The 12,624-nt window shown below is 40.4% G+C and overlaps 1 protein-coding gene across 2 annotated transcripts in view; it reads left to right on the forward strand.

Moving 5' to 3' along the window:
* The first annotated feature begins 2,772 nt into the window (after positions 1-2,772).
* cry2 (cryptochrome circadian regulator 2) overlaps positions 2,773-12,624 on the forward strand; it is a 37,166-nt gene continuing 27,314 nt past the window's right edge. For both annotated transcript variants that reach the window (XM_055933382.1, XM_055933383.1), the window contains exon 1: positions 2,773-3,106. In XM_055933382.1, coding sequence (XP_055789357.1) covers positions 2,949-3,106 — 158 coding nt within the window. In that variant the 5' untranslated portion in view covers positions 2,773-2,948. The remainder of the gene's footprint in view (positions 3,107-12,624) is intronic.

Below are 12,624 nucleotides of genomic sequence, written 5' to 3' on the forward strand. Positions count from 1 at the left end.
TTTCTCACGGGGGAGTTGGATGAGTCTCTAGATCAGTACCCTGAGCTGAAGATAGATTCTCTTTCAGTGCAGTTGCCTCTCTTTTGCAACAAATACCCTTGTAGCAGCGGTGGAGAGTCAGCAGAGGTCCTCAGGAGGCTTCCAGTGGAGGTGCGGGGGTTGGTTGGTTGACCAAGTTGAGGTGCTGATCAGAATTTTGTTTGTGGTGCCAGTGTCTTCATGTGAGGCTGAGAGGAGTTTCAGTGCACTCCGCAGGTTAAAGACTTGGCTACGGGCTAGCATGGGCCAAGAGAAGCTGAACGGCGTAGTTGTCTGTAATGTACATAAAGGCAGACTGGATGGTCTCGAGGGAAAATAGCTGCAAGCAATTTGTTGGATCCATTGAAACCTGCAAACATGTTCGGTTCTTTTGTTCAGTAGTGTGTATAGCAGTGGTTCTCAACCTTTTTGGGGTACTGGAACCCCTGCATATTTTGAGGCAAGGCGGGCAAGTTTTTGAGTGGTCCTCAGGGACCTCCACCCCATCTGTTATATGTAAAGTTACTGGAATCCTTGTGCTGAATACGTTCATTACTCTTTTATTTCACGGACCCCTTGCAATTACACCAGGGACCACAGACTCCTGTTTGAGAACCTGTGAAAGGAATTTCATTCCTATATGTTAGCAACCAATTCAATTAAAACACGCTGCCCATACATAAGAATTTGTAAGATACTTATTAGCATAAAATGGACAGAAACCAGTCTCAAAATCAATCAATCAATAGCGTTTATTCTCGAGAGTACTGATCATAGTACAATTTACATCAGGTTATATAATAATGATGTCATAGGTTTTAAAATGTCCTTCCTCCTCTCGGATACAATGGCAGTACAGTTAGCGTTCTCACATTACTGTCTGCCACCTGTTAAACAATCTGCAACCAAATGAAGGTCTCTCCCCTCCATGGGTAGAGACAGAATTTCCTGTAAGGAACACATCATTCCAGCCTGTCTGAAGATAACTCCATTCTTTCTAACAAGGAACAGATTATATTCAGCATTATGATTATAATAAGATTCATTCATCCATACAGTAATATAGTAGTATTCTGTTTAGTTATATTTCTAAGTCAAATGTATACATATTTTAGTCATTATTCATAAAAGTCCCGTAACAGAACCCCTGGTGTATAGTATGATATTTGTTATTTTGTTTAGTAGTTTTCCGTTTTTAGTACATGACAGTACACTTACTAATTATTTATTTGATTTTATTTAAAATTGCATACTTTGTGTGACATACTTCTCCATAGCTGCTGTTTGAAGAGTTGAGACACTGACTGAACAATAAATAAGTATTTTTGAAGGATATTTTGGTTGATTTGTTTGGGTTATTCATTGAAGTAGTTATTTCGCTTTTAGAACTGTACTTATTGAGTGTTTTGTTCTTGTAAAGATATTGTAATAGACTCAGGCCAGTGGCACATATTTAATGACTATATAAATGTATCAGAAAAAGTAAAATAAAAAGGTAAATTCAATACGGAGACCAACTTTGTGATGGTTCTCAATGGAGAGTCTTTTAGATGAGCTCACACCATGTTCATTGTATTTACGAAAACTGCACCGGTACAGTGTACAGTACCATTGCCACCTACTGGTTTTTCTTGGTATTGCTGGTTGAAAATACAAATACCTGCATAAATACTGGACTGATAAGGAACACTGCTATAACTATTATTATTAGTAGTATTATAATTATTTAAACATTTGAACAAGTTGGGACAACCCTTCAGTTAACTACTGTACCTATCAATTATCCAGTAGTAGTAATTATGGTTCCTCAATATACATTTTAACATATTACAACGTAGGCCGTGTTACAGCACTACTTTTGGTGTCCCCTTCAGGAATTGCTCTTGAGAAAATTTAATGTAATTCTCCACCCAAAGTTGATATCAGATTTTCGCCCCTGCTTCTAACATATGAGACAGAGGGCGCTGATCCTAAATCAGTTTAAGGGAAAACAGTCAATCAATCTACTAATTAATTACAGCATAGCTTCCACTCAAATATTTTGTATAACTAACCCTCCTTGTTATAACCACAGATTATCCATTATTGATCAGATAGATACTCAAGTGGCCTCTCTAACCATGAAAATAAATGTCTTTAAAATTTGAAGGCAGTCGGAGGAGGCAAGATCAGGTGGGACCATTCTAGCCAATTAGAGGGCAGATGCGAGTTTGAACAACACGAACAAGTCCGATATAAAGTTGTTGTTTTTTCAAAGTTGCCGGGATGTCACGTGTCCTACTTATATGAGTACAATCGTAACAACGTAAGCATTGCATTCTATTGAACAAATAAGCCATCATTGTTTTTGTTAACCAAATTCGACACGCTCATTGACCTCTATACAAAAACGAATCGCTTTGTGAGTAAAAATAACGCCACCTGCTGGAGAAGACAGGTGTTGGGCCCAGTTATCTCTCTCGCTTCACATCTTCCTCTATGTTATATTCCATTCAAATGGACTTTATTGCCATGGGAAACATGTGTTTACATTGCCAAAGCAAGTGAAATAAACAAAAGTAAGAAGACCAAAAACAACATCAACAAAAAACAATTAGAATTGAACATTTATATCTAACGATCCTTCTATCTGTGTTCCACGCATTGAGCTTTAATAAGAAGGGTTCCACTTTCAGAAAACGTGGCGTTCTGATATAACACGTGCGAAGCAACCAATTGAAGCTGAGCTAAACGCCCACTCTTTGACCAATGGGGGAAGAGAGAAGAAGAAAGTGGTTACGTAGTCGTGCTTTGGATTCGTCCGTTCCACATTTCTTGTTGTTGTTGACATGGCTCAAAGCGTGCCTGTTACATCGTAAAATGAAGACATTTTAGGATTTATCTTGATTAAATTTGTTATTTTTGGTATTACTATGGACTAGCTTGGAATCATGGTTGTGAATTCAGTGCATTGGTTTCGTAAGGGACTGCGGTTACACGATAATCCGGCTTTACAGGAAGCTCTAAATGGCACGGACACTGTGCGATGTGTTTATATTTTGGATCCGTGGTTTGCTGGTTCCGCCAACGTCGGCATCAACAGATGGAGGTCAGTGTCAATGCACACATTACTAAAACGACTAACTCTAACTTTATGAAATTAATAGCTGTATAATCACAGTGTGGCCCCCGAGTGTCGCAGCGGTCTAAGGCACTGCATCTCAGTGCAAGAGGCGTCACACTACAGTCCCTGGTTCGATTCCAGGCTGTATCACATCCGGCCGTGATTGGGAGTCCCAGTTGAACAGATTTGGCCGGGGTAGGCCGTCAGTGTAAAGAACAATTTGAGGAAGTATACACTGACTCTAACTAGCTAGTGGAATTGCGAAGCACATCTGCATCACTGAAAATGCTGGCAAGACATCGGGCATAGTCTTGCTCCCCATCACAACACAAATAATCACGCTACAAATTAGCAATTTATTCGGTCGTTTACTATTTCTACTGCAAAACGCACATATTGAAAAAAAAAATCCAACACTGCAACCTAGTCCAGCAGAAGAGTTGCAGCGGTGTAGATTGTCTCCCAATTAAAGAATGGACTTCTTCCCGGAACACATACAGTGTAAAGCAACCGGTGTGCACGAAGCCCGTTTACATCGTGAACAAATTTCATTACACTATAAATCTTCTTCATGCAATTCCGTCATTACGTTATAGGTAATTTTCATGCAATCTCGTTCCGCTACTGGACCACATCATTTCTAACGCTTCGAACACACCGACTGCGTCATTGCATCACTGCTGCATAACATTTGGCGCAGCTAGGCAACTATACTGATGCAGGTACCTTTTGCAAATGGTCGCATGCGATTGGACACATGGAGGAGAGAATCATTTTCGCAGTATCCTCAAAACCGTGTCTTTTTGACACAACTGCTGACAGCTACAGGGACATAAACACAAAAAATGCTGCTTGGAGACAAGTGTCCACGATAGTAGGATTGCCAGGTCAGTTTAGTAGTGAGCTTGTGCTAGATGTGGCTAGTTAGCGTTAGCTAGCCAATGAGGTGTGTGTGAAAGAAATAGTCATACCACCTTCCTCAAGGTTGGTCTCATTGTTGAAAGAGTCTACTCTGCCTACTCTGCCTATCTTGACTATTTATTATTGCATTTCGCTCCAAAACTGCATTTTGGAGGGAAATTATATTATAGGCTCTCACAATTAATTTGAGGATGTCATCGAATAAATAATATACTTGGCAAATAAATAAATAAAAAATGTAAAGAAATTATGCAATCAAACTGTTTTTATGTAATCCCAAATTTTTACTGAATGTGTGCAAAAAAAAAATCTACATTCATATTTTGCTACTTTCTGTCAAGTCCACTCATACAATTTGATGCATACGTTCGATTTATCGAACGTATGCACCACACAGAACGCACTGCAACTGCCTCTGCAACGCAATGCTGCAAGGCAAATGCAGCGTTCCATTGGAAATGAATGTACTTCTGGTGTATCAAAACGCAATGACGCAGTCGGTGTGTTCGAAGCGTAACGCTTCGAACACCGACAGCGTCATTGCGCAAAATATTACGCAGTATCATCAGGATCTATATGTAACACAAGTATAACATTCACCTTCTGCTACCATTTCTGTCAAGCCATCTACCATATAGTTTGACGTTTACGTTCGTTTGATAAATCTAACATATGCACCACACCGAACGCACTGCCTCTGCAAGACACTGCATCTCAGTGCTAGAAGCATCACTACAGTTCGAATCCAGGCTTTATCACAACTGGCTGTGATTGGGAGTCCCATAGGACAGGGCACAGTTGGTTTAGTGTCGTCTGGGTTTGGCCGGTGTAGGCCGTCATTGTAAATAAGAATTTGTTCTTAACTGAATTGTCTAGTTAAATAAAGGTTCAATTAAAAAGGCAAACGCAGTGTTTCATTGGAAGTTAATGTAATACTGGTGTCTGTGTGTTTGAAGCTAAATCCAGAGACTTCCAGGAATGCTTGCGAAACAGACCAAACTGACCAGGCCAGGGTTTTGGGTTTGAGAAGAAAAATGTAAAGGCCCAAGCTAGAATCGTGCCAATGACTTAAGTAGTTGAACATGTTATTACTCCAACCTCGTGGAAGAGAAACTGACACATTTTCATATTTTTTTTCTCAAAAACAACTTTATATTGAAGGTGTTCTCTTTGATTTCAAATTTTATTCGTCACATACACATGGTTAGCAGATGTTAATGCCTGTGAAATGCTTGTGCTTCTAGTTCCGACTGCAGTAATATCTAACAAGTAATCTAACAAATTCACGATGACTACCTTATACACCCAAATGTGTATAAAGATTTGACGGCCTGCACATGTGCAGTTCGGCGCGAGATGACCGTTAGACCCGACAACGTGTTCCTTACGCATGAGTTTAGCTACCCAACATCGCCTACAAGTGTGATCAGAGATTTCTGCTGGAGAAGCCGTTTAAACATATCCTTTGTACTGTCTTTGACTGGATGGAGAACATAGGGAGGGTTTCACAACACGAAAGTTTGAGAGCCTAGTCTCTAGTCAGAAATCACATTTATTTTGGGCGATGGCAAAATATGACCTTCATTCAAGACAGGAGAAACACATTGTTTCAGTTGGTAATACATTGATCAACAACGGGAAAACAATTCACACAATTAATATGCACGCCTTGTTGGAAGCCAGTGCGCGCTATTGGAGAAAGACACAGCTACCGACACAAACACATGAAGTCCATGTGGTAGCTAGTAGTCAGTCTCGCCATTTGAGATGTTGAAGAGTTATAGAGGGGTTATTGTATCCTGTTTTAAAATGAGAAAGCAACCATTAACCGGGTTCCCTTTGTAATGGAACACTTTGTATGGAAAACCAAGTTGAAGCCATTATTCAATGTTGTCTTGCTTATGATAACCTCAACTAGCGCAACAGACTAGCGCAACAGACTGCGCAGCAGACTAGCGCAAATTCCTTCAATTGAAATGGCGTAAACAAACGAAGAGCCTACATCTCTCAAAAAAACTGATCAGAAATGAAATGACAGAATTATTATATTGGAGCAGTGGAATTTATAAATCGGCATCCATAACTTCAGTGACTTTTCAAGGACAAAATAGCCTAGAGAAAATGTCAGATTTTCAAGGTAGACTATTCCATGAATGAATTGCGCATAGCAAATATTTAACTTCTCTAGGATAGGGGGCAGCATTTTCACGTTTGGATGAAAAGCATACCCAAATTCAACTGCCAGCTACTCATCCCCAGAAGATAAGATATGCATATTGTTAGTAGATTTGGATAGAAAACACTCTGAAGTTTCTAAAACTGTTTGAATCATGTCTGAGTATAACGGCGAAACCCCGAGGACAAACCATTCAGATTTTTTTTTTTGAGGTCACTCTCTTTTCAATAGATTTTCATTGGAAATACAGATTTCTAATTGACCTTCTTGCAGTTCCTACCGCTTCCACTGGATGTCAACAGTCTTTAGAAATTGGTTGAGGGTTTTTCCTTTGTGTAATGAAGAAGTACGGCCACTTTGAATCAGGGTCACTTGTTGTGTACTGTTTGTTAGAGGCGCATGACCAGAAAGCTAGCTACAGATTGTTTTAATCCTGTATTGAACACAGATCATCCCGTCTTCAATTTTATCGATTATTTACGTAAAAAAATACCTAAAGTTGTATTACAAAAGTAGTTAGAAATGTTTTGGGCCAAGTTTACAGGTAACTTTTGAGATATTTTGTAGTCACGTTTCACGAGTTGGAACCAGTGTTTTTCTGGATTAAACGCGCCAAATAAATGGACATTTTGGATATATATCGACGGAATTAATCGAACAAAAGGACCATTTGTGATGTTTATGGGACATATTGGAGTGCCAACAACAGAAGCTCGTCAAAGGTAAGGCATGAATTATATTTTTATTTCTGCGTTTTGTGTCGCGCCTGCAGGGTTGAAATATGCTTATCTCTCTTTGTTTACTATGGTGCTAACTCAGATAATAGCGTAGTTTGCTTTTGCCGAAAAGCCTATTTGAATTCTGACATGTTGGCTGGATTCACAACCAGTGTAGCTTTAATTTGGTATCTCTCATGTGTGATTTAATGAAAGTTTGACTTTTATAATCATTTATTTGAATATGGCGCTCTGCAGTTTCTCTGTTTTTTTGCCAAGTGAGACAGTAGCGTCCCGCCTAAACTCAGATTTTTGGATATAAATATGAACTTTACCGAACAAAACATACATGAAGTCCTATGAGTGTCATCTGATGAAGATCATCAAAGGTTAGTGATTCATTTTATCTCTATTTCTGCTTTTTGTTACTCCTCTCTTTGGCTGGAAAAATGGCTGTGTTTTTCTGTGGCTATGTACTGACCTAACATAATTGTTTGGTGTGCTTTCGCCGTAAATCCTTTTTGAAATCAGACATGTTAGCTGGATTCACAACAAGTGTAGCTTTAATTTGGTGTCTTTCATGTGTGATTTCATGAAAGTTTGATTTTTATAGTAATTTATTTGAATTTGGCACTCTGCATTTTTACTGGCTTTTGGCCAAGTGGGACGTTAGCGTCCCACATATCCCAGAGAAGTTTTAACCAACACTTTGAACTACTTTCTGCTTCAAGCAACAACCAGCTGTTTGACAGTTTGCTCTCTCTGCCGGACAGATTATCTATAGCAGGGGCCACCAACCCTTTCTAAGTAAAGATCACTTTCGCAGTAAAAAAGCAAGCCGTGAACTACCGCTCCGATTTATTATACATATATATTAGCGTAATAAGAACAGTTCTGCATAAATTAGGTTTGTGCAGTAGGCCTAACGGCATACATTATCACAGCATATTGGCTATATGCCTGGCCTGCCAATATAGTGTTTCTCAGACCATATTATATTTAAACACTTGAGCTTTGATAACAAAATTGCTCAGCTGGTGTAGCACTTGCGAGGCACAGCTGAGCATAAATTGAAATAATTAGCATTTTTATTTTACTGGACTGATGGTACCTGCATCTGATGGGCATGGTGCTTTCAGGACAACTGGGAACTCAGGGGGGAAAAAGAGGTCAGATCGTGACATCAGTGAACTTCAGGTCGGAAAGTCGGAGCTCTAGAAAGATGCCAGTTTTTTTTTAAATTGGAATTCCGAGTTTGACCATTCAAAACTCTTTTTCCCAGTCGGATCTCAGCGGAGGAATGGAGAAAGCAGCAGACGGTCCGCCTCTCACAGTCCCTGCTCTCTCCTTCCTTTCCTCTGAGACTGACCAGAGAGGGGACAGTCTTCTATCTGATGGTGAAATCCGTGACGAGCTGCTATTAATAGTAAAAACGTAAGGCTATCGATACACTTGGCTACTCATTTATTGCAGCTGCAGCGCAAGTGGAAGTAGGGAGAAGCACATTTTATGTTTCATAATAGTTTTCAATAAACCAGTGATATTGCTGACTAAAAATGTAGATAAGAACTCACTCATAAAAACAGCAGCTCTTTGCTGTATTCTTTGTCAGTCTCTCTCTGGTCATGGTTTTAAAAGTTATTAAATCTCACGTAGGCTAGTTTCAAACTTTGCTGTGTCCGGGGTCGTGGAAGCTGTAGGAACGGTGATTTGAGCTATCCGATTGGCCAGCGCAGTAGGCAAACTCGATTTAGCCTCAGATCTACAGGTCCGCCAGGCAGACTGACTTTGTCTTTTCAGACATTAAATGGTTCCAAACGGTAACACTTTGCCTACTCGGTGCGCAGGGCTTCTGAATCAAGTGCAGCTATAGCCAACAGCGCAACACAAATAACATAAAAAAGAAGCACAAGCCTTTTTCGTTGGCTTTTCTAAAGAAATGTTTGATGAGCGACTAGGAATGCCTTGAAGATCGACCGGTTGGTGACCACCGATCTATAGGCTATATGTGTGCAGCGTGCGTGCGATATATAATCGACATAACGAACAGCTTCAGAAAGCCATCTGTTATAACAAAATCAATGGTGGCCCCATGCCATGACACTTTTTGAATTTTAGATTCTCCCTGACTCCCAGTTTTTATTTAGGTGTTGTTTGTTTATTCTCAAAGATGACCTTATTTAAAAATATATACCTCCATTATCTTTTCTACATACTTTATATCTGTTAGTTGTTTTAAGTTTACAGTGAAAACATTTTACCATCCCAAATATAGATAGTACCAGTCAAAAATGTGGGCACACCTAGGGTTTTCTTTATTTTTACTATTTTCTACATTGTAGGATAATAGGCCAGGTCATCTGATGCAGCACCATCACTCTCCTTCTTGGTCAAATAGCCCTTAAACAGCCTGGAGGTGTGTTTTGGGTCATTGTCCTGTTGAAAAACTAATGATAGTCCCACTAAGCGCAAACCAGATGGGATGGTGTATCGCTGCAGAATGCTGTGGTAGCCATGCTGGTTAAGTGTGCCTAGAATTCGAAATAAATCATAGACAGTGTCACCAGCAAAGCACCATCACACCACCACCTCCATGCTTCACAGTGGGAACCACACATGCGGAGATCTTCTGTTCACCTACTCGGCGTCTCACAAAGTCACGGCGGTTGGAACAAAAAATCTCAGATTTGGACTGCTGTGGTGGATGAATCAGAATTAGTTGGGTAACAAGTAATTAAGATGTCATATCTGCATAATATTCTTATGTGATATATTTTTTAGTAGAATGTATTTCTCTGGACTCTAGTGTTGGCAGTTGCATTTCTTCCCTCAGCTTGGGCTCAGTCACTTGGGGCCCAGAGAGGGGAGAGGTCAGACTTGTCTTTCACATATCCCTGGTGCTATGCAGAATATCAGAAAGGGAAGAGGACAGGATGGAACATTGTCTTCATATGTGAATGTATCTGTTAAACCATGTGAAGGGATGGCGTGATTAATGGGGAACCAATTACTTGTCTCCACAATGTCTGTGCGCAAGTCACTCCCTCCTTTGGCATTGGGGGGAGGTGTATGGCAGTGTCTGGAACCATTGTATGTCCTCTCTGATGTTGCAATTATCCTGGGATAGTGCATGACCTAGAGGCTCACTCCCCTCAGAGCTTGTCCAGGAGTGGAGTCAAGAGGGGGTTTACTTGAGATGGGAGTATCTAGAGTTGACAATTGAGTTATGCCATTGGATGAGGTAATGGTTCTGTGCTATGAAGTACCAGGAACGAGATTAGAACCTCATCTTAGGGACCAAACTGAACGATAATTTATAGCGAATGCTATCTGGCTATGGGATACTCCTCTCAAGTAAAAGTCTTTCTTTGTGAACTGTTCCTAAGATCTGTGGTTCGTCATGTAGGTTGAGAGGGGTGTATCTTGGCTATAAAAGATCTTTGTACTTTTATGTTGTCACTTTCAATGGTTCATTTGAGATGGTGCATCATTGAAAGTCAAATGCTATTGCAAAGCTCTTATTATTATTAAAGATGTAGTTTAAGTATAACTCTGACTGGTGTGTGAAGTTTGTAACTCTCCTCATTTGGTAAATACAGAAATAAGCCACCACATTGCTCAGACCAAAGGACAGATTTCCATGTTTCTTGGACCAAGCAAGTCACTTCTTATTATTGGTGTCCTTTAGTGGTGGTTTCTTTGCAGCTTTTCGACCATGAAGGCCTGATTCCTCTGAACAGTTGATGTTGAGATGTATCTCTTACTTGAACCCTGAAGCATTTATTTGGGCTGCAATTTCTTAGGCTGGTAACTCTAATGAGAGCCAGTTTCATCATAGCGTTTGATGGTTTTAGCGACGGCACTTGAAGAAACGTTCAAAGTTCTTGACTTTTTTGTCTTGAAGTAATGATGGACTGCTTCTCTTTGCTTATTTGAGCTGTTCTTGCCGTAATATGAACTTGGTCATTTACCAAATAGGGCTATCTTCTAAATGCCACCCCTAGTTTGTCACAACACAACTGTTTGGCTCAACCGCATTAGGAAGGAAAGAAATTCCACAAATTAACTTTTAACAAGGCACACCTGTTAGTTGAAATGCATTCCAGGTGACTACCTCATGAAGCTGGTTGAGAGAATGCCAAGCGGTTCAGCTGTCAAGGCAAAGGGTGGCTACTTTGAAGAATCTCAAATATATTACTTTTTTGGTTACTACATGATTTCATATGTGTTATTTCATAGTTTTGATGTCCTCACTATTCTAAAATGTAGAAAATAGTAATGAAAAACTTTGAATGAGTAGGTGTGTCAACCTTTAACTGGTACTGTATATACAGTGCCTTTGGAAAGTATTCAGACCCCTTTTCCACATTCTGTTACGTTACAGCCTTATTCTAGAACTGATTAAATGGTTTTTATTCCTCATCAATCTTCACACAATATCCCATAATGACAAAGCAAAAAACATTTATTTTAAATTGTTTCTAATTCCTTAAAAATAATGAACTTAAGTATTACATTTACATAAGTATTTAGACCCTTTAATCAGTACTTTGCTTGGAAGCAATTATGGAATCGAGTCTGTTTGGGTATGGCACTACAAGCTTGGCACACCTGTATTTGGAGTTTCTCCCATTCTTCTCTGCAGATCCTCTCAAGCTCTGTCAGGTTGGATGGGGAGCGTTGCTGCACAGCTATTTCCTGTTCGATCATGTTCGTCCAGGCTCTGGCTGGACATTGAGACTTGTCCCGAAACCAGTCCTGCGTTGTCTTGGCTGTGTGCTTAGGGTCGTTGTCCTGTTGGAAGGTGAACCTTCGCCCCAGTCTGAGGTCCTGAGCGCTCTGGAGCAGGTTTTCTTTAAAGATCTCTACTTTGCTCCGTTCATCTTTCCCTCGATCCTGCCGCTGAAAAACATCCCCACAGCACGATGCTTGCTACACCGTAGGGATGGAGCCAGGTTTCCTCCAGAGGTGACGCTTGGCATTCAGGCCATAGAGTTCCATCTTGGTTTCATCAGACCAGAGAATCTTGTTTCTCATGATCTGGGCGTCTTTAGGTGCCTTTTGGCAAACTCCATGCGGGCTGTCATGTGCCTTTTTTACTGAGGAGTGGCTTCAGTCTGGCAACTACCATAAAGTCCTAATATGTGGAGTGCTGAAGAGATGGTGGACCTTCTGGAAGGTTCTCCCATCTCCACAGAGGAATTCTCTAGAGCTCTGTCAGAGTGACCATCAGGTTCTTGGTCACCTCCCTGACCAAGGCCCTTCTTCCCTGATTGCTCATTTTGGCTGGGCGGCCAGCTCTAGAAAAAGTATTGGTGGTTCCATACTTATTCTATTTAAGAATGATGGAGACCACAGTGTTCTTGGAGAAATTCTTTGGTACTCTTCAGCCACGTGTGCCTTGACAAAATCATGTCTCAGAGCTCTACGGAGAATTCCTGCATCCTCATGGCTTGGTTTTTGCTCAGACATGTCAACTGTGGGACCTCGTATAGACCAGTGTGTGTGCCTTTTCCAAATCATGTCCAATCAATGGAATTTACCACGGGTAGACTCCAATCAAGTTGTAGAAACAGCTCAAGGATAATCAGTGGAAACGCGATGCACCAGAGCTCAAATTCGAGTGTCATAGTGAAGGGGCTGAATACTTATCTAAATAAGGTATTTCTATTTTGAATACATTTGCTAAA

The sequence above is a fragment of the Salvelinus fontinalis genome, chromosome 9 (assembly GCF_029448725.1).
Source record: "Salvelinus fontinalis isolate EN_2023a chromosome 9, ASM2944872v1, whole genome shotgun sequence".
Classification (NCBI taxonomy): Eukaryota; Metazoa; Chordata; class Actinopteri; order Salmoniformes; family Salmonidae; genus Salvelinus; species Salvelinus fontinalis.